A 14456-nucleotide genomic window follows, 5' to 3' on the forward strand; every position below is an offset into this window, starting at 1 on the left:
CAAACAGATTACTCCTATCATGGGGAAACAAAAGCAATTCAAGACAAGGGATCAGAATGTAATTGCTACAACGTGCTTATCAGGGAGCCACCTGGTGTCCCATTAAAAATGTGCAAGTACCACACTGATCAGTCACCACTCCTTTTCGTCAATGTTGTATTTGAAGCTGATTTAAGGTTTATGAATCATAGAATCCTACAGTGCAGAAAGAGGCCATTCAGCTCATCGAGTCTGCACTGACCACAATCCCACCCAATCCCTATACCTGTAACCCCATGTATTACCCTGCTAATCCCCGAATACTAAGGGGAAATTTAGCATGGCCAATTCATTGTTGACCCCATCCAAGCCACACATCTTTGGACTGTGAGAGGAAACCAGAGCACCCGGAGGAAACTCACGCAGACACGCCATGGCGGCACGGTGGCACAGTGGTTGGCACTGCTGCCTCACAGCACCAGGGACCCAGGTTCGATTCCCGGCTTGGGTCACTGTCTGTGTGGAGTTTGCACATTCTCCCCGTGTCTGCGTGGGTTTCCTCCGGGTGCTCCGGTTTCATCCCACAGCCTGAAAGACGTGCTGGTTAGGTGCATTGACCTGAAAACAGGCACCGCAGTATGGCGACCAGAGGGATTTCACAGTGACTTCATTGCAGTGTTAACGTAAGCCTTACTTGTGACTAATAAATAAACTTTAACTTTAACATGGGGAGAATGTGCAAACTCCCAACCGACAGTCACCTGAGGCCTGAATTGAACCCGGGTCCCTGGCGCTGTGAGGCAGCAGTGCAAACCACTGTGCCACCATGCCACCCTAAATGAATGTGGCTTTTGGGTGAGTCAGTGCCTTTTCTTTGATACAGTAAGAAGTCTCACAACACCAGGTTAAAGTCCAACAGGTTTATTTAGTAGCAAAAGCCACTAGCTTTCGGAGAGCTTGCTGCTCCTTCGTCAGGTGAGTGGGAGTTCTGTTAGCACAGCAGGACTTTGCAGTCTTGGAAAATCCCAGCTGCAGATACTGGTCTCATGGTGCATTAAGTGTCTCAACGTGGCCCCATTGCACCAGTGCTGATTAAAAAGAAACAGTGAAATGATACATTTGGTCGATTAATCTGTTGTCCAAAACCCTCGGGGCCGATTGTGTTTCAGATTTCAGATCATTTTGGACACGGTGTACAGGATTGGGTGTACTTACGTTACAGTAGACTGAGCAAAGGCTAGCTATAGGCTAAAGTCAATGAAATAGCTAGAAAAGTACAATGCATCACTGGATAATAAATGCAAGCTGCCTGTAATAAGTTCCCACTCGCGGCACCATCTTCGATCCTGCTCATTGGAGAAGCTTCAGAGAGTCAATATACTCTGCCGGGAGGCGTAACTGAATAGTTCTTCCAGCTTCATCTGGCTCATCAACATTGTTTTGTTTTACAAGTGGGTCTTTTCATGACTTCCCATGCCGAAGTTTGGATGGGGTTAGCAACCAGGAACCTTGCCAGCCATACCTGACCTTTAGCACAGGAAGTCATTGACCCACTGTTGGCTCGGGTCAGGAATTTCTGTCTGTAGGCCGGGGGTGGTCAGCAAGGTATGTGTTGGCTCGGGTCAGGGTCTTACTGCATAAAGGTCAGTTGTGGTCAGTGAGGTTCTTGTTGGCTTGGGTCAGTGACTTCCTGTGCTAAAGGTCAGTGGTGGTCGGTCAGATCTGTGTTAGCTCAGGTCAGTGACTTTGTGTGCTAAAGGTCAGGGGTGGTCAGTGAGATCCGTGTTGGCGTGGGTCAGTGACTTCCTGCGCTAAAGGTCAGGGGTGGTCAGTGAGGTTCTTGTTGGCGTGGGTCAGTGACTGCCTGTGCCAAACGCCAGGGGTGGTCAGTGAGATCCGTGTTGGCGTCGGTCAGTGACTTCCTGTGCTAAAGGTCAAGGGTGGTCAGTGAGATCCGTGTTGGTGTGGGTCATTGACTTTGTGTGCTAAAGGTCAGGAGTGGTCAGTGAGGTTCTTGTTGGCGTGGGTCAGTGACTTCCTGTGCTAAAGGTCAGGGGTGGTCAGTGAGGTTCTTGTTGGCGTGGGTCAGTGACTTCCTGTGCTAAAGGTCAGCGGTGGTCAGTGAGGTTCTTGTTGGCGTGGCTCAGGTTAGTGACTTCTTGTGTTAAAGGTCAGGTATAGCTGGCAAGTTTCCTGTTGGCTTGGTTTGTGTTGGCTTGGGTCAGGGACATTCCATGCTTAAGGTCGAAGAGTTTCAAGAGGACTGCACTTTTTGGATGTGTTTTCGGATTTATGGATAAGGGATCCTTGACCTGTGATAAGAAACTAAAACATCTGATCCCGATTTCCTCAAACATTTTACAACATTTCTGAATTAGCTAATTTTTCAGTCAAGTAAAGCACGCTACATTAATTAATTCATGGCCTTCCTGAACAAACTTTCCAACAGGTTTGAGGCTCGAACAATTGACGATGAAGGTCATCATGAGAAGCAGATGGAAATGGCTGTCTCTTCATCTCCAGTAGCCCGAATCTTGCAAAACACGAAAGAACAGGGAGGGAGGGAGAGTCCAGGAAAAGAAAATGAAGATAAAATTGACACGGTAATGACTTCCTATCCTTCATAACATGTTTGTTTTTCATTTGACTGTTGCCTCAAAGTAAACCTCGCCTGCGTGACTAAAACAAAAATCTTTAGTTTGATGTAGACATAGGGTATTGATGCTGCCCAACCCTACTTTGAACAAAGAGAATTATTTACACGCTAAAGCCATTTAGACTCGTCTGAAAGCCACTATTCAGTCCCAACGAACTTTACCAACAGAACCGAGAATCTCCTGAACAATTAGCAGGCAGTAACAATCCACAGCATTTTTGCGGCGTCGCTTGCCTCGATTAAATAAAATGCTTCTATAAATATTCTAGTTAAAGTGGTGACTGATTACTCGATCCGATTAAATGTTAAGTCCATGAGCCCTGAAGACTGAGACAACGCAGGCAAAGCCTGATGATGCTTAGTAACCGCAGCGTAATGTTATGAAAGGAGAAATTGATGCACTTCTGTTTCTAATGCCGAGAATATTGGTCGCTTTTTGAATCTGTCATTTAAATAATAGATCTTGCACTTTCTGAACTGTGTATAGATGATTAGTTTTGCACTTCAAATTGGAAGCATTAATTGAATTTAGGATCATCAATAATCCTCATTGCTAGACAAACAAGGCTGGGTGTGAAATGACAGTCAAGTTAGGGGATGTACTTGACGGCTTAGTTGCTTGCACTCTGACCTCTGCATCACAGCTTCTGGCTCCAAATTCAACTCAGCACAAAGATGTAGGCTGACGCCCCAGTGCATCACTGAGGGAGTCCTGCACTGTCAGATGTGCTGTCTTTCAGATGTGATGTTAAACCAAGGCTCCATCTGCTCTCACAGGGTGAACATAAATGATGCCATGGCACTACTTTGAAGATGAGCAGGGAAGTTCTCTCCCAGTGTCCTGTCCAATATTCTTCCCTCGAACAGCGTCACTGAAAGCAGATTTATCCAGTCGTTATCACATTGCTGTACAAAAACAGAAAAGTGCTGGAAAATCTCAGCAGGTCTGACAGCATCTGTGGAGAGGGAATAGAGCCAACGTTTCAAGTCTGGATGACCATTCGTCAGAGTATACTGGAGAAAAGAGCAGTACTTCTTCAGGGAAGGCATTTCTAGAAGAGAAGTGGCAGTGAGTTAAGCATTAAGATAAATGCAAAATATTGCGGATACTTGAGCCTCATCCAGATGCGAAACATTGGCTCTATTCTCTCTCCACAGATGCTGTCAGACCTGCTTAGATTTTCCAGCATGTTCTGTTTCTGTTTCAGATTCCAGCATCTGCAGTATTTTGCCTTGATCACATTGCTGTACCATGTTTCCAACATTACAATAATGGCTAACTTTATAAAAAACAGTACATAATTGGCTATAAAAGGCTTTTGGATGTTCTTTGGTCATGAACGGTTCAGGATAAATGCAAGCCTTTCTTCAGAAAACACATTTATTCTCAGCCTTCATTCCAAATAAAGTGGATTTCTCATCTTGAAACCTTTTCAAACTTGAACTGTTGCCCACCTCCTGTCCCAGCTGGTGATCAATTGTTAAATCCATTCCTCAGCGTAGAAGTGGATTACAGACTGGAACGGTGCAAAGTTCATCTGTGCTGTGTTGGCTGACAAGGCTGTGGTTGAAGAACTGCAATTTGTCATGGCGGCTGCAGGCTGAGCGGGGGAAGGTTTCTGTTTCCGGGAACTATCTGATGAGTCCACTGGAAAGTGCTTGCATAAGTGTTGGTTGAAGGTCAGATTGATTTGACTGTGATGCCTGCTAACAAGAATTGCCTAATTAAATCACCTATATATTAGCATCTTTAGCCCTGACAAAGATCCCAATTACCAATCTATTTCTAGATCTCTTTAGCAGCGTGGGTCGTAGCTTCCTGGGAAGTACTATTACCCATTGTCCAGTCTCTTCCCCCCATCCCTCCGTCCCAAACACTTCTTCACAATAACAGCACTGCAGCCTGATTCCCTTATTCATTCAAAAGATGCGAGTGCTGCTGGCAAGGTGCCCAATTGCATATACCCCAGGCACGAGGTATCCTCCATAAAGTCTTGTGAAAGGAAGGGAGAGATTATGGGGGCGATTCTAGCAGCACAGCAGGCCAGGAGACATCAGCGGAAGCCATTTAGCGAGATCCCCACTGGGTGCCACGGCCTCTGCGCATCACCCAGAAAATTTGTAGTATCATCAGCTCCTTGACGGAAATCGGCGTGGAGTTGGTTTAAATATTAAAATTTGAATTCAAATGATATTAGCGAGTCCGGGAGTGAAGTCTCTGGACCCGCTAGCCTCCACCCACCCCCCCCCCCCCCCCCCCCCCCCCCCCCCCCCGCCCTGGGGTGGCCTGACCCCACTGGATAGATGCCATGGAGGCCCCCCAAGCAGCTGGGGATAAGGGGGGTGCCCCCTGGGCAGTGCCAGCCTGGCAGTGCCATCCTGGTCCCCTGGCACTGCCCAGGGGGCTAAGTGGCAATGCCCAAGGGGCACCTTGACTCCGCCCACCAGACATTGGGCAGTGCCAAGGGGCCAGAGCCAATGGGGTGGGGTCTGTTGGGGGCGGGGCCTTTATGGGGCCGATCAGTGGGGGTGGGGGGGTCCCGCTGTCACTCTGCAAATGGATGGGTGGCAGAGGGAGGGAAGGGGGTGATCGGGGCTGGCCATCTGGGTGGGGGTGGGTTGCCGGGGACTGCCGGGGCAGGGGTCTGAACTGCCAATGGAGATCGGGGCTGGTGGAGGGAGGGAGGAGACATCGGGGCTTGCCCAGAGAGGTCGGGAAGCCAGCAATTAGGGGTGGGTGGGTCGGAGGGTTAGCGATGCGGGTCCGCGGGGCTGGGCAGCGATCGGCAAACAGGCAGTGCAGGGCTATAGTGCCTGTGCCGATCTTGGCGCTGACAGCTCAGTGCAAGCTAGCAGCCTCTCCAGTGGAAATATGCCCCGCACCCTGATTTTCAGAGTGAATCTCGCTAGGGCACTCCGCCGTGCTCAGAGTGTGGGAGATTCATTCTGAAAATCCCGCTAAAAAAAATCAGTGGGAGTTACTCCAGTTTTCACGCGAATTCAGCATTTAGAATATTTTGGGGAGAATCGCCCTCTATATCTCATTGTTGTGGTCATTTAAAATCATGTAAATGTTGAGAAAATTCAAAGTCTTGCATGGTGCATCATTGGAGCGTATCAGTTTTTGAGAGACTCAGCAGCATATCACTTCAAAATCATAATCATAGAATCCTACAGTGCAGAAAGAGGCCATTCGGTCCATCGAGTCTGCACTGACAACAATCCCATCCAGGCCCTATTCCCATAACCCCACATATTTATCCTGCCACTAAGGGGCAATTTAGAATGGCCAATCAACCTAACCTACACATCTTTGGACTGTGGGAGGAAACTGGAGCACCCGGAGGAAACCCACGCAGACACGGGGAGAAAGTGAGGACTCCGCACAGACAGTGACCCAAGCCGGGAATCGAACCCGAGTTCCTGGCGCTGTGAGACAGGAGTGCTAACCACTGTGCCACCATGCAGGGTAAATACATGGGGTTAAGGGGATAGGGTGGGATTGTTGTCAGTGCAGACATGATGGGCTGAATGGCCTCCTTCTGCACTGTAAGGATTCTGTGATTCTATGTACGGACAGTATGGCTATGATTCTGACTTTCCCAATGATCAAAATGGGTTGCTGACACGTTCTCTCCAGGCTCCGATGGAATGGCTGTTTGGTGAAGATACAATTTGGCTGCTTGTATTCTTCATCAACAATGTCTAATTCTCATTTGTACTCCCCAATATTTCACTGCTCTCCTTACACCCAAGGTGTGAGTACAAAACTGCATGATCACACTGCTGCAGGTTTGAGATTAGATTAAGTCACATTATTGGAGCACCAGATCTATTGGGCTTTTCCCTCTTGTTGGTCCTCTTACCACCTGCCGCAGGCCCAGCCCAACAGACACATCCTTCAGGATACAGCCAGCTCAGTCAGTACTGATGCTACCAAACCATTCTTGGTGATGAACATTGAAGTCCCCCATCCAGAGTACATTCTGTCGCCTTGACGACCTCTGTGCTTCCCCCAAGTGGTGTTCAACATGGAGGAGTGCGGATTCATCAGCTGAGGGAGTGTGCTCGGTGGTAACCAGAAGGAGGTTTCCTTGCCCATGGTTGATCTGATTCCATAAGACTTCATGGGGTCCAGGCTCAATTTTGAGAACTCCCTCCTTACTGTATACCACCGTGCCACCACCTCTGCTGGGTCTGTACCTGTGGGGCGGAACATACTCAGTGATGGTGATGGTGGTGTCTGAGACATTGGCTGTAAGGTACGATTTGGTGAGAATGACTATATCAGGCTGTTGGCTTGTGTGTGGAACAGTTCTCCCGATTTTGAACAAACCCTTGGTAAGCAGGACTTAGCAGGTTTGGGTGAGCTGTTATATTTCCTTCCTTGAAGGGCATTAACGAACAAATAAATTTTACAACAATCGACGATGGGTTCATGGCATTCATTTTTAAAAATGTATTAGTGTCACAAGTAGGTTTACATTAACACTGCAATGAAGTTACTGTGAAAATCCCCTAGTCGCCACACTCCGGCACCTGTTTGAGTAACACTGAGGGAGAATTTAGCACGGCCAGTGCACCTGACCAGCATGTGTTTTGGATTGTGTGAGGAAACTGGAGCACCCGGAGGAAACCCACGCGGACGTGGGGAGAACTCTGCACAGACAGTGACCCAAGCCAGGAATCGAACCCAGGTCCCTGGAGCTGTGAGGCAGCAGTGCTAACCACTGTGGCACCGTGCCGCTAGCTTTTAATTCCAAATTTAATCACTCCTCAATTTCTATATGCAGTGGGAAACAAACCTGGTCTCTGCAACATGTCCTCATTAATGAACTCTTTAAACCTGCTATAATTCTGATGAATCCGCATTGCTCCACCTCCAAGGCAGGTCTATCTTTCCTCAGGTGTGCACAGAACTTACGCCCCTGTGATAACCTCCCAGGACTTTCATGGGGAATCACTGATTGACCTCCCTGTAGGACTTGTATAATACGAGCTCCCTGGGGATTGATAATTAACTCACCAGGTGGAGCTCATATACCGAGTCGTGTATAAAGCAGGCCCCTGAGTGGGACCATTATTGCATTGTCCCAGTTGAGACCTGTTTGTGTTCACCACAGGTCTGTGGTTGTGTTTTACTTTATTTTGTGCAGAGTAAGAGGGGAGGAGGTTCAAGACAGAGATAAGGAGAAGCTACTTCTCACAGACGGTTGTGAATCTATGAAATTCACTGCCCCAGAGTGCAGTGGATGCAGAATCAATAAATGGATTCAAGAAAGAGATAGATAAATATTTGATCAAAAGGGATAAAGGGCTGTGGGGAAAAGGCAGGGAAGTGGAATAAGGATGAGATGGAAATCAGCCATGATCATACAGAATAGCAGAGGAGGCTCGAAGGGTTGAATTGCCTGCTCTCGCTCCTAAATCCTATGTTGTGCAATAAAGTACTGTTCCTTTACAGCCAACTCCTGGAGTTATTATAACCCTTAATAAAAACGTGCAAAGTTAGGGCAGGTGGGAAGGATGGGGACGATGGGTAATATATCAGCATGGATTGGGGAAACAGAATAGAATACACCGTTCATTTTCAGATTGGCAAGCCGTCTTTACTGGAATTCAGTAGGAATCAGTACTCGGGCCTCGGCTATTTACAATCTATTATCAATGACTTACATGATGGAACCAAGGTTATGTCCAAGTTTATTGTTGACACAAAGTTAAATAGAAAAGCTAGCCTGTGAGGAGAATGCAGAATGGGTAGAAAAAGTTTTAGACAGGTTAAATGATGGGTAAAGATGTCGCACAGGGACTGTGATGTGGAGAAACATGCTATCCATTGATAGGAAGAATTTTTAAAAAGCAGAATACTTTTTAAATGTTTGTATTCAGAGGATTTAGGTGTTGGAGGGAGTGAGTGTTTTAGGTGTTGGAGGGAGTGAGTGTTTTAGGTATTGGAGGGAGTGAGTGTTTTAGGTGTTGGAGGGAGTGAGTGTTTTAGGTGTTGGAGGGAGTGAGTGTTTTAGGTGTTGGAGGGAGTGGTCCTTGTGGATAAATCACAGAAAGTTAGCTTACAGGCATAGCAAACAATTAGATAGCAAGTGTTGTGTTAACTTTAACCGTAAAGGGAATGGAGTCGAGCAGTAAAGAGTTTTTACTGCAATTATACAGGATCTTGGTGAAGGCACACTGGGAAAACTGTTTACAGTTTTGGTCTCTTTACCTTAGAAAGGATATATTTGCCTTGGAAAGTAATGCAATGAAGTTTGTATGAGGAGAGATTGAGTAGACTAGACCTATATTTCCTGGAGTTAAGATGAGTTGGAGGTAAGCTAATTGAAGCATTTTTTTAAATGGGTGTGACAGGGTAGAATTGGGTCTTCATTCCTTCAACCAAGTAATTGCAGTGAAAAGCTGAGCCCCAGCGTGGACCCCTGGGGGACACCATGAGTCACATTCTGTCAACTGGAATATATCCCCCCTGTCTCCAACCTCTGAATCAATTTGCTATCCAAGTCTGCAGGTTGCCTCCAATTCAATGCCGTCTCATTTTTGTTAATGGTCTCTCATGTGGAACTTTGTAAAATGTTGAATTGCTCTTTCTATGTTTTTCCAGACGAGGAATGAACAGTTACACTTGATGGACGCAGCCTGTGAATTTACATGGACCAGACATCAGTCGAAGAATGTGAGCAAAGCCTATAATAACCCTGTCACTGATGAAAAAACCCACTCTGAGAAAACCAGCTGGCAATCCAGTTTCAGCGGGAAGGCGGGGGAGATGAGGAGGCAGATAAATGACCCTGGTCTGCCTGTGAGTGTGGCTCCAATGACGAGGGTAGGCACTGCAAGTTCAGATGGGCAGAAAACAGTCACTGCATCGACGGGCCCTGACCTGCTCATAAAAGCTGTCAGAGTTTCAGTTATTGAAAATGAGGTCCAGCGTCACAAGGTACCAGAGTTTACACATTCAGAAGATTCCTCACACTCCTGCTTTAATAAGGGCAATAAATCAGAACACACCATCCATTCTGGGCTGCTGAGTAACACTGCTACAAAAACCACAGCTGAGGTGATGCATAGTTATACAGAGACTAATGAAACTAACCCTTTGGAGCTTGAAGCTGCAGTCTCAGAGGAACGAAGTAAGACCTATTTCAGATCAGAAGAGGAAAGAGTTTCCAGGTCTTCAGTAAATGCTTCCCCAAGGGTTAGTGCTTCAAATGTTTCTGGTTTCCTAACCTGTACAAGCGATGGTAAAATTGAGACCTTGCAAGACACAAGTAGTCGCTCCTTCCTTCCCACACCTGAAGAGCAGGTCGCGACTCACCGCACTCGCAAATCACATTCCGCCACAGATCAAGCGAAACTTCCAGAAAATGCAAAGAGACGTTGGAAACAATCGCTTGCAGCCGAGAACAGCTCAATTCTCGAGGCACCATCAACGGCGCCAAGTTCTGAAGGTAAAGCTGTAGAGGTGCCGAAAGCTATTCAAGATCAGCCATCGCGTCCGGAGGTACGAAACACAGCCAGAGCGAAGCCGGCTAAAGATGGAAAGAAACAGCTGAAACTGGCTCAGTTCCACTCCCACTGCAACACCGAAATGCTCTTCACTTCAAAAGGCAGCACCAGAGATTTTGGTTTGAAAAAGGACAATGAAGCTGGCAACCAGGAACCCTTACCCTCTGCTGGGTCCATTGATGTGAAAGATTCAAAGGGCAGTGATGATGTGGAAGGACATAAAGAAGCAAAAGGGCTGTTACAAGGTGAGGGAGCAATAGAATTCATCGGGAAGGTCTACCCAAAGGAAGGGAGGGAGAAGAGAAGGAAAAAAAAGTACTTGGAGCCCAACTCTACAGTCGCTGCAACTGATCGCACCTCTGATTCTTCTGCAGGGACCAGTAATGTGAAACGCAGGTACACATCTGAGCTATTACCAACTTCTGACGGCTGGACGGTTGATCAATCGAAAGATGGCTCCGCTAGAGAGAACTCCAAAAGCCATCCTAAATTTCTTACTCCAAACAAGCCTAAAACAACCCTCTTGTCTGATGAATTTCTTGACATGCCATGGACAAGCAGAGACGGTGATGTTTCAGAGGAAAGTTATGTAGCACCGACCATGAAGCAGCCTAAAGTGCCAGACTCTGAGAAGCCAAGGAAGAGCAAGGGCACAACAGCCCGGAACAGGCACACGATATTAGACCTTGATAGTCTGATGGTAGATTATATAAAAGAACTATCTAAAAGAAATGAAGAATCAAAGTCTTCTCTTTACCTTGATAAAATAGATAGCCATCATTCCAGTACATGGCAAAAAGATTATGAAGACCATTTGTCCAAAAAGGTGATAAAATCAGCCAATCCAGACTCTGGGACATCATCTTCTACAGGTAAAAGCAAAGATACATCTGAGATGCTGAGTAGAAAGCATTTGCATCATCATAGTGTTCTAGACCTAGATGCATTGATGGTTGAACATAGAAAGCAAATGTCAGAACATGTAAACATTGGTCCAATGACCATCAGTTCAAAGGTCGCTGTTGGAATGTCTCCGACTGGGAAAGTTCAAAAGAGCTCATCGTTTGCCTCTCATGACACGAAAACCTATCAGAAAAATGGTCAAATAAAGGCACACGGCGGTGAAGAATTGGAAAGAGATCCCGGTGAGAGTGCGTCTTCGGATGTAAAGAGGCGGTTCCAGGATGAGAAAAGGAAAAGCCGCTTGTCCTCGGCGTGTATTGAATATGATCAGCTGGGAAAGTGCGATCTTCGTTCGAATGAACAGAAGTCGGAGCGAATCAGTGAAGTGGACACTTTGACCGTCACGCCCGCCATTTTAAACAGGCGATCCAAGCATGACAAAAAGAAAAGCAGACCACTCTCGGTCTATACAGAGCGTGGGGATTTGGAACAACCCGAGCTTCACACGGATGGACAATATGCTGCCCTGAGAGAGAAGGGAAAACCTAGAGAGGATGATCACAGTGAACTGAGGCCAAGACATCGAAGGAATAGGGGCGAAGAAAGAAAGTCAAAAATATCTCCTGTTGAGGCAGGCAGTTCAACCCAAGCATTTGATGGTCAAACGGACTGTTTGAGCAGTTCGAGGCGGCCAGTTCACCGCGGTTCACCACACCTTGTGATAGAGAAGGAGAAGGAAATTGAGATGTCGGTTGATGACATTGTGTGTGCAAAAGTGGAACACAGATCAACAGGCCATAGGGAGGAATCTGACCAGAAATCTCCTTGGGTCATGGATGACTATTGGAAAGATCTAAACCAATTTGTGGCGGAGCCTAAGACGTTAAGGCCCTTGGAAATTCGCAGGAAAACACAAAAGGAAGTCGAGGGTGTGTTTATGAATCCGGAAGGAACATCAAACTCCGGGAGTCATGAAGGAAGAAAGAGCTACTCGACTGAAGCAGGCCAAAGCCGAGTCACTGAAACTCTGGTACACGCAATGTTGTCAAAGGCAGAGAATAAGACGGTAAGCACATTGATTGATTCACTTACAAAAATAATGATCTATGCAAAGCACGTAGTTAACCCCATTCCTGTAATGTAATCAGTTAAGAGGCGATTTGAGAGACAGAAGGGTAGAGAAATTGGGCAAAAGGGCAGAGAAGCAGAGGGTAATATTTTAAGGTGATTGGCAAAAGAAGCAATGGTGATGTGAGGAAGGGCTTTTTCATGCAGCAACCATGCCAGCTACTGGAGTTTGAGTTGAGTTAATAAATCAGGAATCGAAAGCTTTATCCTGACATCCAAGAATATGGGACAAGTGCAGGAAAACGGGATTAGTGCGCCTTTAGTGGTAGCTATTGTCAGTGCAGAATTGATGGGCTGAAGGGCCTTTTCTGCGCTGTCTGACTGTGGGATTTTCTGGCCGCTCGCCCCAAAACTGGAAAATCCTACCCGAGGTCAGGAAAACTTTACAACCACTTACCGTTTCTTCAGAGCAAGGTGCAAACACGGTTCCCCTCAATCTGCCTTTCTTTCTCCCTTCCCCCCATTCTTTTCTCCCTTCCCTCCATTTCCCTCGCTTTACCCTTCCTCCACTGTCTACTCCTGTCCCTCTCCATCTCCCTCCTTTCCTCATTCCCTCCTGCCACATTGAGGTATTCCCCCTTTCCAGTCAACTAAATTGGTTCCTTTACCTCTCATCTCTAACTGTTCTCAACCAAAAACCTTCAACCTGACCTTGACCATCCACATGGAACATCAGCTGGTTGTTCATGAATATCACATTACTAACTTCTTATGAATGAATGTTGTTTTTGGTAACCTGCTATAAACACAACACAATAAATGTTGTTATCCTGACCTTTCACACCGCTTGCAAGAAGATTTATTACGTATGTGTCTATCTGTGTCTGTTTGTGTGTCACTTTGTGTGTGTGCCCCTGTGTCTTTGCATGTCTCTGTGTGTCTCTGCGTGTCTGCATGTCCTTGTATCTGCCTCCCTGTCTCTGTGCATGTGTGTCTCTCTCTGTCTCTGTGTGTATATGCGTGTGTATATGTGTCTCTGTGTGTGTACATGTGTGCGCCTGTGTGTGTGTGTGTCTCTGTGTATGTATGTGTACGCTTGTCTGTGTGTGTTTGTATGTCTGTCGGTGTGCACCTGTGTGTATGTGTGTGTGTGTTTTTGTGTGTGTGTGTGTTTTTGTGTGTGTATGTGTTTGGGCGTGTGTGCACCTGTCTGTGTGTGTTTGTGTGTGTGCACCTGTCTGTGTGTGTATGTGCGTGTGTGTACCTGTCTGTGTGTGTGTGTTTTTGTGTGTGCACCTGTCTGCGTGTGTGTGTGTGCGTGTGCACCTGTCTGTGTGTGTGTGTGTTTTTGTGTGTGTGTCTGTGTGCGTGTGCACCTGTCTGTGTGTGTGTGCACCTGTCTGTGTGTGTGTGTGTGTGTGTGTGCACCTGTCTGTGTGTGTGTGTGTGTGCACCTGTTTGTCTGTGTGTGTGTGTGCACCTGTCTGTGTGTGTGTGTGCACCTGTCTGTGTGTGTGTGTGCACCTGTCTGTGTGTGTGTGTGTGTGCACCTGTCTGTGTGTGTGTGTGCACCTGTCTGTGTGTGTGTGTGCACCTGTCTGTGTGTGTGTGTGTGTGTGCACCTGTCTGTGTGTGTGTGTGTGTGCACCTGTCTGTCTGTGTGTGTGCACCTGTCTGTGTGTGTGTGTGTGTGTGTGCACCTGTCTGTGTGTGTGCACCTGTCTGTGTGTGTGTGCACCTGTCTGTGTGTGTATGTGTGTGCACCTGTCTGTGTGTGTATGTGTGTGCACCTGTCTGTGTGTGTGTGTGTGTGCGTGTGTGTAACATGAACGTGTATCTATCTGAATTTTGGGTTAGTCTTTTTGTTTCCCTGTTGCTGGAAGCAACAGCACCCTCTAGTGGCAAAAGTCTGAGGGGTTTACAGACACAAACATTCTTCAATATCCCTGCTTCTGGTACCCAGGTTTGCTGCCTGAACTGTGTCAATGGAAGAGCCCCCAGGGTGGCAGCTGGGTGCAGAGTGAGCTTTTATCCAAGAATGGCATTCTCAGTTTATTTTTTCCCCATTTCCCCCCTTCCCCTCGGCAGAGATGCGACAGCCTCCCCTTTCAGTACGATATAGATTAGAAACTGGTGGCTCAAACATGTCTTTTCTGATTGCGGGACTCTCCGTGTCAGTGCGGCATTAACCAGAGATTCGGACTTTAGGACCTGTGACAAGCAACCAATGGGAGTAAAAGGGAATCTGGCTGATTTTCTACCTGCTCCCTCGGGGAGAGGTGCATGTCCTACTCACTCATCAGGGTTTGCCAGAAATTGGGCAGTATAA

General features: G+C 47.0%; 1 protein-coding gene across 1 annotated transcript in view; it reads left to right on the forward strand.

The window, feature by feature from the left end:
- The window catches only part of LOC144502935 (uncharacterized), a 262712-nt gene that overhangs the window by 74751 nt on the left and 173505 nt on the right, over positions 1-14456 (forward strand). Inside the window, exons 3-4 of the mRNA XM_078227362.1 lie at positions 2429-2582; positions 9252-12125. Of these exons, the coding sequence (XP_078083488.1) occupies positions 2429-2582; positions 9252-12125 (3028 nt within the window). The remainder of the gene's footprint in view (positions 1-2428; positions 2583-9251; positions 12126-14456) is intronic.

This window comes from Mustelus asterias, chromosome 13 (genome assembly GCF_964213995.1).
Source record: "Mustelus asterias chromosome 13, sMusAst1.hap1.1, whole genome shotgun sequence".
Taxonomy (NCBI): domain Eukaryota; kingdom Metazoa; phylum Chordata; class Chondrichthyes; order Carcharhiniformes; family Triakidae; genus Mustelus; species Mustelus asterias.